The sequence below is a fragment of the Dromiciops gliroides genome, chromosome 2 (genome assembly GCF_019393635.1).
Source record: "Dromiciops gliroides isolate mDroGli1 chromosome 2, mDroGli1.pri, whole genome shotgun sequence".
NCBI lineage: Eukaryota > Metazoa > Chordata > Mammalia > Microbiotheria > Microbiotheriidae > Dromiciops > Dromiciops gliroides.
In genome coordinates this window covers 394,421,235-394,435,797 of record NC_057862.1, presented here as the reverse complement: position 1 = coordinate 394,435,797, position 14,563 = coordinate 394,421,235, and the positions used below count along the sequence as shown (strand labels likewise).

The 14,563-nt window shown below is 43.7% G+C and overlaps 1 protein-coding gene across 1 annotated transcript; it reads left to right on the top strand.

Moving 5' to 3' along the window:
• Window positions 1-568: 568 nt before the first annotated feature.
• On the top strand, window positions 569-12,389 carry LOC122742670 (alpha-1-microglobulin/bikunin precursor). The gene is made up of 10 exons (XM_043987080.1): window positions 569-872; window positions 1,885-2,027; window positions 5,805-5,881; window positions 7,145-7,258; window positions 8,102-8,203; window positions 8,963-9,018; window positions 9,355-9,436; window positions 10,761-10,928; window positions 11,423-11,596; window positions 12,020-12,389. Exons 1-10 carry the CDS (start codon window positions 759-761, stop codon window positions 12,049-12,051), a joined length of 1,062 nt encoding a protein of 353 aa, XP_043843015.1. The 5' UTR covers window positions 569-758; the 3' UTR covers window positions 12,052-12,389.
• The last annotated feature ends 2,174 nt before the right edge of the window (window positions 12,390-14,563 follow it).

Sequence of the window (14,563 nt, the reverse complement as noted above, 5' to 3'; positions counted from 1 at the left end):
TTCCCCTGCCCCTAAATAAACTATTATCTTATTCTATTGGATTTGTGTGCATGAGAGTATAATTCTTTAAAGAGGAATTCCTAAGGACCCCTAACCCCTATCCCACACCCCCTAACCCATTTTCCCCACGTCAAGTTTATACACGTCTTTCCAGGCCTTTCTGAAATTATCCTGCTTGCTGTTTCTTCCAGCACAATAATATTCCATCGCAGCTTGTTAGGCCATTCCCCAATTGATGGACAGGCCTTTGATTTCCAATTCTTAGCCACCACAAAAAGAGCTGCTACAAACGTTTTTGTACAAATAGGTCTTTTTCTCTTTTTTTGTCACCCCCTTGACATGGGGCTCAGGATAAATCAGAAGAAGTTTCTCCAGTGGAAAGCCAAACCAAAGATGACCAGATAACAGGACAGACATATCGAGGAATCAAGGGACTATTAAAGTTTAGATTGACCAATTGGATATCAGGACTGACACACCTAAGAAGTAAGGGGAGAAGGCAGCTAGGTGACGCACTGTTGGTAAAGAGCTGGATTATAGACATCTCAGTCCAGCAGGATCAATCATTGTCCAGCCTGAGTTCTGATTGACTGTAGCTGCCTAAGTCAAACAATCCCGACCCTGACCAAGGGTCAGTGCCTGGGCAGCCACGAACTCATCTATAGCACATCTCCCTTCTACATCCTGGAGAGCAGGAGAGACTCTGCCTGCCCTGATCCAACTGCTGGGTCTGCCACTACCAGACTGATCCCAGAGGCATGCTGGGCCCCCGTCTGCTTGTCATCCTCTTGGTCACCTTGGCCACAGCCCGGGGCAGTCCTGTCCCCACTCAGGATGACATTCAAGTGCAGGAAAACTTTATTCTCTCTAGGGTAAGAGTTCTGATTTCTCTAGGGTTAGAATGTCAATTTCTAGGGTGCAAATTCTAACGTCTCTAGTGTAACCATTTCCTGGCTATAACAAGGAAGGAGGCATTCCAACTCACTCTTTTTTTTTTTTTTTTAGTGAGGCAATTGGGGTTAAGTGACTTGCCCAGGGTCACACAGCTAGTAAGTGTTATGTGTCTGAGGCCGGATTTGAACTCAGGTACTCCTGACTTCAAGGCCAGTGCTCTATCCACTGCGCCACCTAGCTGCCCCCCAACTCACTCTTAATTGAAGGTCTGTGGTCTTGGAGGGTGATAAAGATGTGCCTGTTATTATTCTAAACATAGGGGAAATAGTGAAATCAGGTAAGTAAAGTAGTTTGGGGAGGAGAGGGGAGGAACAAGGATGGAGTTTTGAATGACTATTGGGATCCATACCACTGTCCCCTTTGTATATTTGATCTAATCATCATAGAAACTATATAGTTTTGGGGGTCAGCTAGGTGGCACAGTGGATAAAGCACTGGCCCTGGATTCAAGAAGACCTGAGTTCAAATCTGGTCTCAGACACTTGACACTTACTAGCTGTTTGACCCTGGGCAAGTCACTTAACCCTTATTGCCCCACCAAAAAACAAAAACAAACAAACAAAAAGTTTGTTTTAGAATGCTGTATAGTTGTTTACCAAGCCTTTTTCAAACTTATTGTGGCTTTCTGGGCTCCAAGAATCCTGCTATTAAAGGCCCAATAGGCTTTGAAGTAGGAATATTTTAGGTTATTAATCCACTCAAATCTGAGGAGTGATTATTTGGAAGCCAGGTGAGAGCAAGACCCATAGGAAATGGAAGCCAGGGCCTGGTGGAGGAGGACAATTCATGGGAGAGGGGCAGTGACACGGAGGGTGGGAGCACACCAAAGGGAGACTTCACTAAGCCATAGGTTTCCCTCTGTGCCTGGAGAGGGGCCCCTTAGAATGGGACATGGCACACATAAGCCCATGGCTTCCTTTTGCTTCCCAGATCTTTGGGAAATGGTATGATGTGGCCATTGCCTCCAACTGCCAGTGGTTGAAACGGTTCCGGAGCCAGTTCTCCGTGGGCACCGTGGTCCTGAGCCAGGGGCAGACCGACCGGGAGATCAGCACCGTCAACACCGGGTTCAGGTGAGTCTGGGAAGTGGTGAGGGGAGAAAAGAGACCACGAGGAGGGAGAGAACAGTATCACAGTGGTGAGAAGCATCCTCATTCTTTGCCCACCTCTCTCCTTCCTTCATTCCACTGGGCCAAAGTCCACAGGATTATAGGATTTAGAGCCAGGAAGGACCTCAGAGATGGTTTCATTCAGTCCCCTCACTTTACGGGCCCCAAGAGGTCAGCTGACCTGCCCAAGGTCTCATGCAGGTAGTCATCTCACCCACTCAGAGCCAAGAACATGGCACCATGCCTTCAGTGCTGGAGGTGATTAATAAATGCAGCTTGCTCACTTGCAATTAAGGCATGATGGCAAAGATAAGGACCAGCCTATAACAACACCCTGAAAGAAGTGTCCTTTATCTTTGATGATCCAGGAACAGAAACAAATGCATTTTAGTCTTGCATTCCCAGTGCCTAGCGCAGTACCTGGCACATCATGGGCAATTAATAAATGCTCAAGGAATCTAACTGAATTGAATTATTTTGTTCATCTGCTTTTTTCAGTCACGTCTGACTCTCTGTGACCCCATCTGGGGTTTTCTTGGCAAAGATACTAGAGTTGTTTGCCATTTCCTTCTCCACCTCACTTTACAGATGAAGAAACTGAGGCAAACAGGGTTAAGTGACTTGCCCAGGGTCACACAGCTAGTAAGTGTCTGAGGCTGGATTTGAACTCGGGAAGATGAGTCTTTCTGCCTCCAGGCCTGGTATTCTATCCACTGCACCACCTAGGTGACCTTGAATTATGAAATTATTAGCCATGTAAATATTTACATCCCCTGCCTATCTGTGCGCCTTTACACTGTCCCACTTCCTTACACCCTCAGGCCCCTAGTCCTTCTGTTCCCATAGGGCCTTGATCTCAGCCATCAGCTAATCCCCACTAAGGAGTTCACTGATCATAGCTTCACTGTCACTTTTCCCAGGGGCATCTCTGCATTTTTATGGGAGACTTGAAGGAGTAAAAATCCTCCAAAACCAGAAGTAATAACTCTCAAATGTAGAGTTTTAGGCACCTATGGCAAGGGAAATAGTGGGAATAATTTCAGGCAAGGGGGTCTGAAACTGGCAGTGCTCAAATCTCACTTTTTTTTTTTTTGGTGGGGCAATGAGGGTTAAGTGACTTGTCCAGGGTTACACAGCTAGTCAGTGTCAAGTGTCTGAGGTCAGATTTGAACTCAGGTCCTCCTGAATCTAGGGCTGGTACTTTATCCACTACGCCACCTAGCTGCTCCCTCAAATCTCACCTTGTGTCCAACCTTCAAATATGCTTAGGCCCAAATATGCTGGCCCAAAGCAGGGAGCTGGAGAAACTGGTGCTTCCAGGCCTAGAAGAAGGACTTAGGGTTCTTGTTGCTGACAACCCATCTGCCTGGAAATAAGACCCAGGAAATCCTTCCATCACCCACTAGTCCACTGACAGGGAATAAACCCGCATTACTTAAATCACGCATGGACATGTGGTTACTCCCACCTCTTCACCATTCTTTGAGAATTTTGTTTTGTTGAATGTTTTTGTCTTTGTGTTCTTAGCTCCTGGTACACAGTAGGCACTTAATGAATGCTTCTTGATTGACTGATTGGCACAAATAACAGCCATTCGGAGCCTTAACAGGTGATCTTTGTCAGTTACTATGGTCAAGGAAATTCGTCACCAGGTGCTCACACTTTGGTTGTCAAGACTCTCTAGAGTTAGCTTGGCTAGTCCTCAGACAATCCATTGCCAAGCCTATACCTAATGGCTTTCCTGCATGATAGTGCCTGCCCCACTTTGGGTATGACTTCCAAAACCCCTGGGGTACTCACACAACATTGCAATGAGTCTTTGAAGTAGGACTTGAGGACCCACATTTACCTGGGAGTATATACCACACTGCCCTCCTATGAGCTCCAGACTGGGGAAACCTGGACCCCCAGTATGAAAGGAGAGAGGGTTTAATTTATTTCTTTTTCGGTTTTTTGATCATTAAAGTATTTTATTATTTTCTAGTAACATGTAGAGATCATTTTCAACATTTGTTTTTATAAGATTTCTAGTTCCAAATTTTTCTCCCTCCCTCTCTTTCCTCCCCTCTCCCCAAGACAGCAAGCATTCTGACATAGGCTATAAATATACAATCACATTAAACATATTTCTGCATTAGTCATGTTGTGAAAGAAGAATCAGGACAAAAGCTAAAACCCTCAAAAACAAAAACAAAAAACAAAAAAAGTAGAAACATTATGGTTCAATCTGTATCCAGATTCCACATCATGAATCTGTTGGAATTATCTTGGATCACTGTATTGCTGATAAGAGTTAAATCTATCACAGTTGATCATCATACAATGTTGTTGATACTGTGTACAATGTTCTCCTGGTTCTGCTCATTTCATTCACTCAGCATCAATTCATTTAAGTCTTTCCAGGTTTTTCTGACATCTGCCTGCTTATTGTTTCTTACAGCACAATAGTATTCCATTACATTCTTATATCACAACTTGTTCAGCCAGTCCCTAATTGGTGGGCATCCCCTCGATTTCCAATTCTTTGCTACTACAAAAAGAACAACTATAAATATTTTTGTAAATGTGGGTCCTTTTTCTTTTTGTATGATCTCTTTGGGATATAGACCTAATAGGGATATTGCTGGGTCAAAGGGTATGCACAGTTTTCTGGCCCTTTGAGCATAGTTCCAAATTGCTCTCCAGAATGGTTGGATCAGTTCACAACTCCACCAACAATGCATTAGTGTCCCAATTTTTCAACACCTCCAACATTTATTATTTTCCTTTTTTTGTCATATTAGCCAATCTAATAGGTGTGAGGTGGTATCTCAGAGTTGTTTTAATTTGCATTTCTCTAATCAATAGTGATTTAGAGCACTTTTTCATGTGGCAATGATTTCTTTATCTGAAAAATGCCTGTTCATATCCTTTGACTTTTTCTCAATTGGAGAATGACTTGCATTATTACAAATTTGATTTAGTTCTCTGTATATTTTAGAAATAAGGCCATTGTCAGAAACACCGGCTATTAAAATTGTTTCCCAGATTTCTGCTTCCCTTCTAATTTTGGCTACATTGCTTCTGTTTGCACAAAACCTTTTTTAATTTAATGTAATCAAAATCATCCATTTTGAATTTCATAATATTCTCTATCTCTAGTTTGGTCATAAATTTTTCTCCTCTCCATAGATCTGAGAGGCAAACTATTCCTTCCTGGGAGAGGGTAATATAAAAAAGAGTAACGGGCTACATATTATGATAGTGAGGCACAAGCTGAAAATTCAAAGGCAAGATACATGATTTAGGGGGAAGAATAAGGGATGAGGAACCAGGACATTTGGGTTCTAGTCCTAGTTCTGCCACTGACTCATTGTATGACTTTTAGAAGTGATTTCACCTCTTTTCACTTCAGTTTCTTTATATGTAAAATGGGGACAATAATTCCCTGCCCTGTCTACCCTATATGTTTGCCATGATCATTTGAGAGTGGATTCAAGAGCACTTAAAAAAGTTAAAAGATGAGGGCAGCTAAGTGGTGCAGTGGATAAAGCACTGGCCCTGGATTCCGGAGGACCTGAGTTCAAATCCGGCCTAAGACACTTGACACTTACTAGCTGTGTGACCCTGGGCAAGTCACTTAACCCTCATTGCCCCACAAAAAAAATGTTAAAAGACTGATATAAATGTGAGAGATTGATATTTTTATTGCCTTTTCCATGATTTACCTTCCTTTGGGTGTGGGTTTTTCCCTCTTTCTAGGAAAGGTGTCTGTGAACAATTTTCTGGGGTTTATGAGAAAACGGACACAGAAGGGAAATTCTTCTCTCACAGCTCCAGTAAGTATGTATGATGGGGATAGAGGGTGGGAGAGAAGAGGAGGTAGGTAGGTCCTATCATTCCAGTATCTTCCTTCATCCAGATAGTGTCAGCCTTCTCTTCTCCTGATCCACTCCTCTTTTTGCTTCTGGCCTTGCTCACCTCCAATTCTGGGGCTATCCTCTCTAAGTTCTTCACGTCTTTTTCCTGAGAAAGTCCAAAATGACCAATAATCCCATAATTATCTTGTAGCTTGGATAGACAGGTGGATGTATGGAAGGATAAAAGGACAGATGGAAAAGACAGATGGACGTTTGCAGGCACATTTCAGGACATAAGATGGCTGTTCTACCAAAGATGGGATGATGAAAGAATGGATTGGTGAAATGAAAGAAAACAGATGGATGTTTGGAGAGGAGATAAAAGGATAGATGGAAAAATGGAAGCACAGATGAATGTTTGGAAAGATGACTGATGAACAATATTACCTCCTTCCTTCAGAGAGCGATTGACTCAAGATGCAGAATGAGAGACACATTTTTGAACAGGGACAATGTAATCAGTCAGTCAATTGGTCAACAAGCATTAATTAAGGCTTACCATGTGCCAAGCACTAGGCATACAGAAAGAAAGGCAAAAGAGTGATCCTTCTCTCAAGGAGCTCCCAGTCTAATGGGGGAGAGATAGCATTCAAATAACTATGTACAAACAACATAGATACAGAGTAAACTGGAGAAAAACAACAGAGGGGAAGCAGTGAGGGGGATGGACAATGACTTTTTCCAGAAAGAAGGTGGGACTTCAAAGGAGCCAAAAGAATATATGAATTTGTTTTGCTTGATTATGCATATTTGTTACAAGGGTTCTGTTTTTCTTTTTCTTTTTTAAATTGAAGAGAAGAGAAAATAAATTCTTGTTAATTGAAAAATAAAATTATATGAAAATAGCAGAAATGGAAAAATGGATGGGTGTACTGAGAGATGAATAGATCGATATTTTGAGGGATGAAAGGTAGATAAAAGGGGAAAGAATAAGGTCTGGATGAATTTTTGGAAGGATATGTGGAAGGATGTTTTTTAGAGTGATGGAAAGATGGGAGGAAGAAGTAGGTTGTTTAGAAAATAAATAAATGTTTAGAGGGAAAGAAGGAAGGAAGGAAGGAAGGAGGGAGGGACAGAGGGAGGGAGGAAGGGAGTTAGCCTACCTAGCAGTAGGAGGTCATTCGTCCTGGTGCCTGCCCAGCCATAAGTATCCTGACCATTGTCCCTTCTTGTCCTCTACAGAGTGGAATGTGACCATGGTTAACTATGTGGTCCACACCAATTATGATGAGTATGCCATGATTCTGATGAAGAAATTCAGCCGCTTCGGACCCAGCACCACTGTGAAACTATATGGTAAAGACCTACAAACCCAAGGCGAGAGGATGGGAGAGTGAAGCTAGCAGAAACCTTGACTGCCTTCTCCCAAGAAAGTCATGAGAGGGAAGGGACCCAGGAGAGCACCTATGTTCTTTTTGGGGGGGGGGAGTAGCAATGAGGGTTAAGTAACTTTCCCAGGGTCACACAACTTGTAAGTGTCAAGTATCTGAGGTCGGATTTGAACTCAGGACCTCCTGAATCCAGGGCCAGTGCTTTATCCACTGTGCCACCTAGCTGCCCCATCACCTATGTTCTTTAAGACAATTAGAGTTATCCAGCAGCAGGGCTGAGGAGGTACCAAGGTTCTCAGCCTTAGGGGTCTTCAAGCTTCGACTAAATGATCATTTGTCAGGAATGGGATGAAGAGAATTCAAGATTCAGCATCAAATAATAAAATCCTTGTAATTTCCTGGTCCCAAACATCCTCCCCTGGCCGCCATTGCCCTACAGGTGTTTTCTTCCCCTACTAGTATGTAAGCTCCTTGATGTCAACCAGGCATCATCTTGCTTTTATTATTTGTATTCCCAGCACTTAGCATCATGCCGGGCTCATAGGGCACCCTTAATAAGTGTTTATTGATTGTTGGACACCCATAGTCCTCAAGCAGAAGGCAGGGTATTGAGGGAAGGGACCAGAAGGGTAAGATTTGAGAAAGTTTGGAGTTCTGAATCAGTGAGTGTGCAAGGCAATATGCAATCAGGGAGATGGGGGAGGGGGCAGATTGCAGGTACCTCCCTCAGTAAGAGGCCACAGTGGTTGAGAAGGAGGCCTGGAGGTTAGAGTCCACCACAACAGGCTAACTCTGTTTTTCCTCTCAGGTCGGAAACCCCAGCTTCGGGAAAGCCTTCTGCAGGAATTCAGGGACTTTGCCCTAGGTTTGGGTATCCCTGAAAATGCTATCTTTTTCAAGTTAGACAAAGGTAAGCTGGGTCACCAGTTGTGATGGGTCACATCACATCTCACTCTGAATTTTCCCCAAGTCCTTTTCTAGACATGATAACCCCACAAGAGGACAGGGCAGGGGTATTACAGGGAACTGAGTGACTGACCAGTCAATGGTCAGCCTAGTATCTATCCCATGACACCTTCAGGTTAAGATCTCCACAAAGGGAAATCAGCATCTGTTTTCTCACCAGGATCTCTCTGCCCAAGCAGCCTAAGGAGTCAGCCAGCCAAAAGTATGATCAAATATTTGGTGTTTGGGACAGGACCCTGATTTTAACCTTTTTCTCAGAAAAGGAGAGCACTCTCCCTCAAAGAGTACTATATTCAATGCCATTCAGTTGGCCCTGTTAGGTTTCCCAGTGGGGGTGCGTGGCAAGGGCATTTTTCTTTCCTGAGTCCTTCTTTGGACTGCTCTATTATATGGGCAGATTAGTCAGGTCCCCCATAAGTTGAACTACCCATATTTCTTCCCTAAACTTGGTGATGGAGCCTGCTCAGACCTGCTTACCAGAGCTGATAGTTAAATTTTCACTGTGAGCATTTTACACCTTGAACATTCCCAAACACTATAAATTAAGACTTTATTATTTTATTGATTTCTAGTCTCAAGAAAATAATGAGAAATTGTTAATAATGCAGATTTAAAAAAATTTTCCCCTAGAGAGATGATTGTTAAACATTTACCAGCACAATCTTGGGCCTCACCATTTTTTCCTTCTTCCCCTGGGCATTAGGTGAATGTGTTCCTGGGGAGGTAGAAGCTACAATTCCACCAGTACGTGAGCCTCAGGTGAGTCTCAGCCCCACTACATTCCTTTGGAGTGGGGTCCACAGGGCTGATTCCTCTAGTTATGTTCCTAAGGAAGATGATAGGGAGGGGTCAAGTAAGCATTAAGTATTCCAGAGACATCTAATCCTCCCCGTCCCCTTCCCCCAAACACTGTTTAAATCATGGAAACACAGGTTTCACTTAACAGGAAAGGACTCTACATAAAATCTCTAACTGTGATTCTGTTTCAAAACTAATCGCCTAAGAGATCATATAGGGCAGAGTGAGCAATCATAGAAGCAGTCCTCAGGTAAAGGAGCTGATTCCCTGTAACACATCCTGGTTTTCCTCCCCTAGAGAAGCCGCCGGGCTGTGTTACCTCTGGAGGCTGAGGCATCTGGCGCTGGTCCATTGCCTACCGGGTTTGTCAAAAAAGAAGGTAATGATCACTAGATTGCTCACCTACCCTCCCTCCCTCTGTACTAGAGGGGAGGGCACCATCGTTAGCCTGTCTGAAGGTTATCCACATATAGGTATCCTCTAGATGTGCTGACGTGGGCCAGTTCTTCTTGGTCCCAGGGATGGAGAAACCCTCCCAGCATCTCTCTGTGCAGCCAGGAGCTAAAGGGCTAATCCAGTGAAAATAAGATCCAATCGGGAAAGCTTACTGAATGGTTTGCCTACAGCGGAGGTCTGACCACGCCATTCCCTAAGTCAGCCAATTCCAAGGGTTCCCTTGTGCCTCTAGGATCAAACAGAAGTTCCTCTGGCTCTTAAAGCCCTTCATGACTCAGCCTCGATTTACCTTTTCAGCTTTATTCTCTGTTACTTCTCTTCTTGCGCTCAGTGGTCCAGCCAAGTTGTCCTCTTTGCTCTTCCTCATATATGACAGTTCATTCCCAGGACCCATGCTTTAGTACCGGCTGTCCCCCATCCCTCTTCCCTGTTCTGTCTTCACTCTATGTTTCTTGTGCTTCCTGTTATGTCCATGCTATCTTTTCCATTAGAAGGAAATTATCTTGAGGAAAGGGATTGTTCTTCCTTTTTCTCTGTCTCATCAGTGCTCAGGACAGCCCGGTACTCAGTAAGTGCTTAATAAATGCTTGTTGCTTGATGAGAATCCCTGGATTCTTTCAAAGCCTAGCTCTGCCACCCTCTACATGAAGCCTTGCCCCCTCTACCAGCTCCCGGTGCCCTTCCAGCCAAAATCTCATTACATTTATTTTGTATATGTTTATATCAGGACGTGTTGTCTTCCCTGAGAGAATGTAAGTTCTTGGAGGGCAGGGACTGTTTTATTTTTGTCTGTTACCTCTGCACCTAGTGCAGTGCCTGGTAAGCAGTAGGTGCTTAATCAATGCTCTTGACTGATTGGCTGATTATGTTCTCATGTGCTGGGCTATGATGTAGGAAGTACAAAAGGAGATTTTATCCCTGCCTTCAGGGGATTCGCAGGTTAACTGGGGAGATGAGACATAGAAACAATAGTTGAAGGACAATACATATGCATCCAATGGCCCCTCCTCTAGGAAGCCTTCTCTTTTTCTCTTTCCCCCTCCCCACCAAATGATCCCCCATCCTTTTTGTGCCACAATAGCCCTCTGTTGGATGCTGTTGCATCTCACTTCTTTGTATTATGGTACTTGTGTCTGCGCTGTGCCTCCCTCTGGGATTGTGGGCTTCTCTGGGTTGCCCCTCAGTGCCGAGTGCTGGTTCTGTACCTCATAGCACTCCGTCAGTATCCACCTCTGCCAACTCCTCAGATTTCTGCCACCTGAAGCAAGATGTGGGGCCCTGCCTCGGGATGATCAGTAGATACTTCTATAACGTCTCTTCCATGGCCTGTGAGTCTTTCCACTACGGGGGCTGCTTGGGCAACGGCAACAACTTTCACTCTGAGAAGGAGTGTCTCCAGACCTGCAGGACAGAAGGTAAGGTTAAAGCCATGGATCATCTGCCAGTTATCTATGTGAGAGCAGGGAAGCACAGGGCTGGGGGGTGGGGCAGGGGTGGATACCTGCAAACAGGTTTCTATTTGGCCTCGGAATGCATTTTTGTCATCTTTTGGGCAGACTTGGTTTGGCTGAAGTTAATGTTAGTCTATCCTGAGAGATCACCCCCATATCTTTCCTGTCCTTCCCAACCCCAACAGGTCAGAGGACCAAAGATTTAGAAATTGAAGAGAGGTCACCCAGTTTGACTCCCTCCTCAGAAAAGGAAACTGAGGCCCAGATAGGCTTGTCCAGGATCACACAAGATCTGGGATTTGAACTCATGTCCTGTGACTCCAATTATATTGAAATAGTTATCAAAAAAGAAATTAAGTTCACAGCCCCTAGGTCAAGAACCTCCCCTAACCAGGGCAATCAGAAGTGGTTAGACCTGGGTTTTGCCTGCTAACCTTCTGCTCACTGTCACTCTCCAGCGGCCTGCAGACTGCCCATCTTGCCTGGCCCCTGCCGTGGGAGCCACCAGCTTTGGGCTTTTGATGCTACCCAAGGGAAGTGCATTCCCTTTCTCTATGGGGGCTGTCAGGGCAATGGAAACAAGTTCTACACAGAGAAGGAGTGCAAGGAGTACTGTGGTGTGCCCGGTGAAGGTAAGAGCCCATCCCCTTCCCCTTAGGGCCTAGGAGCCCCCTCATGGAAAGTAAGATCAGAGCTCTAGGAATAGAAAGCAGGGCAAAGGTCATCTAGTCCAAAGGACTCCTCTTTGAGATGAGTAAACTGAGGCCCAGGAAGGTCATGACCCTTCCAAGGTCTCACATAGAGAAGCTGTCAGAGGTGGGATTTGAACCCAGGTCCTCTGACTCCAGTCAGAAAAAGTCAGGGCTCTTCCCACTGTGTACCATTCTATTGGGGATCAGCTAGTTACTTGCTTCATTTTATCTTGATGCCTCATGGGAAAAATAAGGTCCTACTGTTATAAGCACTATTCCTTCTACCCCAAAGTCATTTTTGTATCTCTGGGTGATCCATGGCTGACTCTTTTTTTTGGGGGGGGGCAATTTCTCTGTCTTTAGGGACTGAGGAGTTCCTGCGGCTCTCCAACTGAACTCAGCCCTCCCTCTGCGAGGGAGTGAGCACAAGGTCGCCAGCCATGTGCCCCTGGGCAAACTGATGATACAGGAAAGCCAAGTGGAGAGTGTGTAGAGAGAGGGCACTCAGAACCTCATTCCCAATCACCCAAATTAAGATGTCTTTAAAGACAAATCCCTGCAGCGCCCTGCATTTGAATCTCATGGAACAATTGGTCTGTTGTGTCTGTTCTAGTTCTAACCTTCAGGCTAGACAATTCCAACTTCTCTTTCTGTAGACACGATGACTTGACATCTCTAATTGGTTTGTCTCCTGGCTCCTTCAATTCAATAAACTTTTATTAACTGCCAACTATATACAGACTACTTGATGTGGGGGGTGGGTTTAATTGATCAAATTGATTGTGAGATATCCCAAAGAATTACAAGACTCAGTGACTCCATTTCCCAAGTTTTATTGAAATACTGTGCTGACCACAGGGAGAATAACCCAAAGGAGATAGGTGTTTCGAATAGGGAAAGGAAAATGATTATATTTATAGCGAGAAAAAGGTAGGTTTTCCTCCTCATTATCTTAATCTCCTCCTTGTGGGAGGTTCATGGGAGGTCTTATCCTAATTTGGACTTCCTGAAGTCCTAAGACAACCTTCAAGGTGGGTACCTTTTTCCTTAGAGGTGTATTTTGGGGGTTTATACATCATAAAGTGAAACTAAGGGGGCAGCTAGGTAGCACAGTGGATAAAGCACTGGCGCTGGATTCAGGAGAACCCGAGTTCAAATCTGACCTCAAACACGTGACCCTTACTAGCTGTGTGACCCTGAGCAAGTCACTTAACCTTCATTGCCCCACAAAAAACAAACAAATGAATGAATGAATAGATAAATGAATGAATGGATGGATGAGTAAATAAATGAATAAACATAAATAAATAAGTAAATATATGAATAAATTAATTAATAAAATAACAAATGGATGGATGGATGAAGTGAACCTAAGGACACATTTGGTCCTTTCTGTGCATGTTCCTAAAGACATGCTTAAACTTGTCAGACCCAGAGAGTTTCTGTGTTTTTTATATCTCTTTACTTAAGATCTGGTTTCTAGGTGTCCTGTCATCTAAGAATATTAATGGCTATTAATAGTTAATAGTCCTTAGTTAAAAGTCTCTGTTGATGGTGATGGACTTGAACCCTCTAGGTTACTGTAAGAATATAAACCCTAGTTTCTCTGTTAACCCTTTTTAGGTACTATTGATAAGGACTCAAGCCTCAGTTTATCTGTTAACCCCTTTTTAGCTGCAATTGATAGGTTATCTGTTAACCCTTTTAGCCTCCTCCATCATACTGTGTTTGTATAATAGGAATAGGGGATGTGTTGTGTATTACTTGGTGTTAAGCTAAATATAGAACTATATAGAAATATAGACCCTGGGCAAGTCATTTAACCCTCATTGCGCACCCAAAAAATATTTCTTCACAATACCCTAATCAATTAAGGAGGGTTTATCTATTAAAACTACTATAATCCAGGTACTGTGCTACGTATCAGAGATGTGAGTACAAAATATCAACAGTCCTTGACTTCAAGGAGTTTCTTTTCTACAGGGAGGAATGCAACATATTCACAGATATGTAAATACATGATATATACAAAATGGAACAGCTAGAGTTCTGGGCCTGGAGTGAGGAAGACCTGAGTTCAAATTCAGCCTTAGTAGCTATGTGACCCTGGGCAAGTCATTTAATCCTGATTGTCTTAAAAAAAAGACATATACTAAGTAAATTCAAGTTATTGGATGGAGCAACAATTCACCATTGATGGCCGTGTATGATTTCATGTAATCAGATGACATAGAAAATAAAACTAGCTATTAAAAAGCAGCAATGCTTCCCAGCACTACTGTGCTGCTAAATGTTTAATAACCAGCTGGGGAGAGGGAGAGGGGGTTGTTCACAGGATATACATTTCTGCTTCATCTGCATTATTAATATTTTCTCCATCACTTTCTTAAGTCTGGACAATAAACAAAGTAATCACTCAAGCCCTGATCTGTAGCATCAGTGCCCACCCAAGATATGACAGCCGTTTTCAGGTATCTGAAAGGCTGTTACAGAGAGGAACATTTCCTAACAGGCCCTTGAGAGCCAAGTAGAGTTGAGTCGCGTGTACCTCTGCTTCCAGTCCAGGGTTCAATCTTCTCATTCCTTTCCAGCTCTCCAGTCTAAGGAGAACAGAAAGGAAATGGTTAAAGATTGAAAATCTGGGCAAGAAATTTCTCAGCACTGCATCTTGGGGAAGATGCAGGAGAACAAAGCTGGGCTCCACTTACTCTAACCAGCCAGTGTGGCCTGTAGGCCCTGATGAGGTCACAGTTGTATTTCCTGGGTCTGGGATTAGGGGTCAGTCTGCAGGCAGCCTCCTGAATATTTTGTGGCATTTGCAAGGAGCAAAGAACTACAAAATCAGTTTGAATCAACATTATGATATAGCAACTAAGAAAACTTGCCATCTCAGTTTGGTTGAAGAGA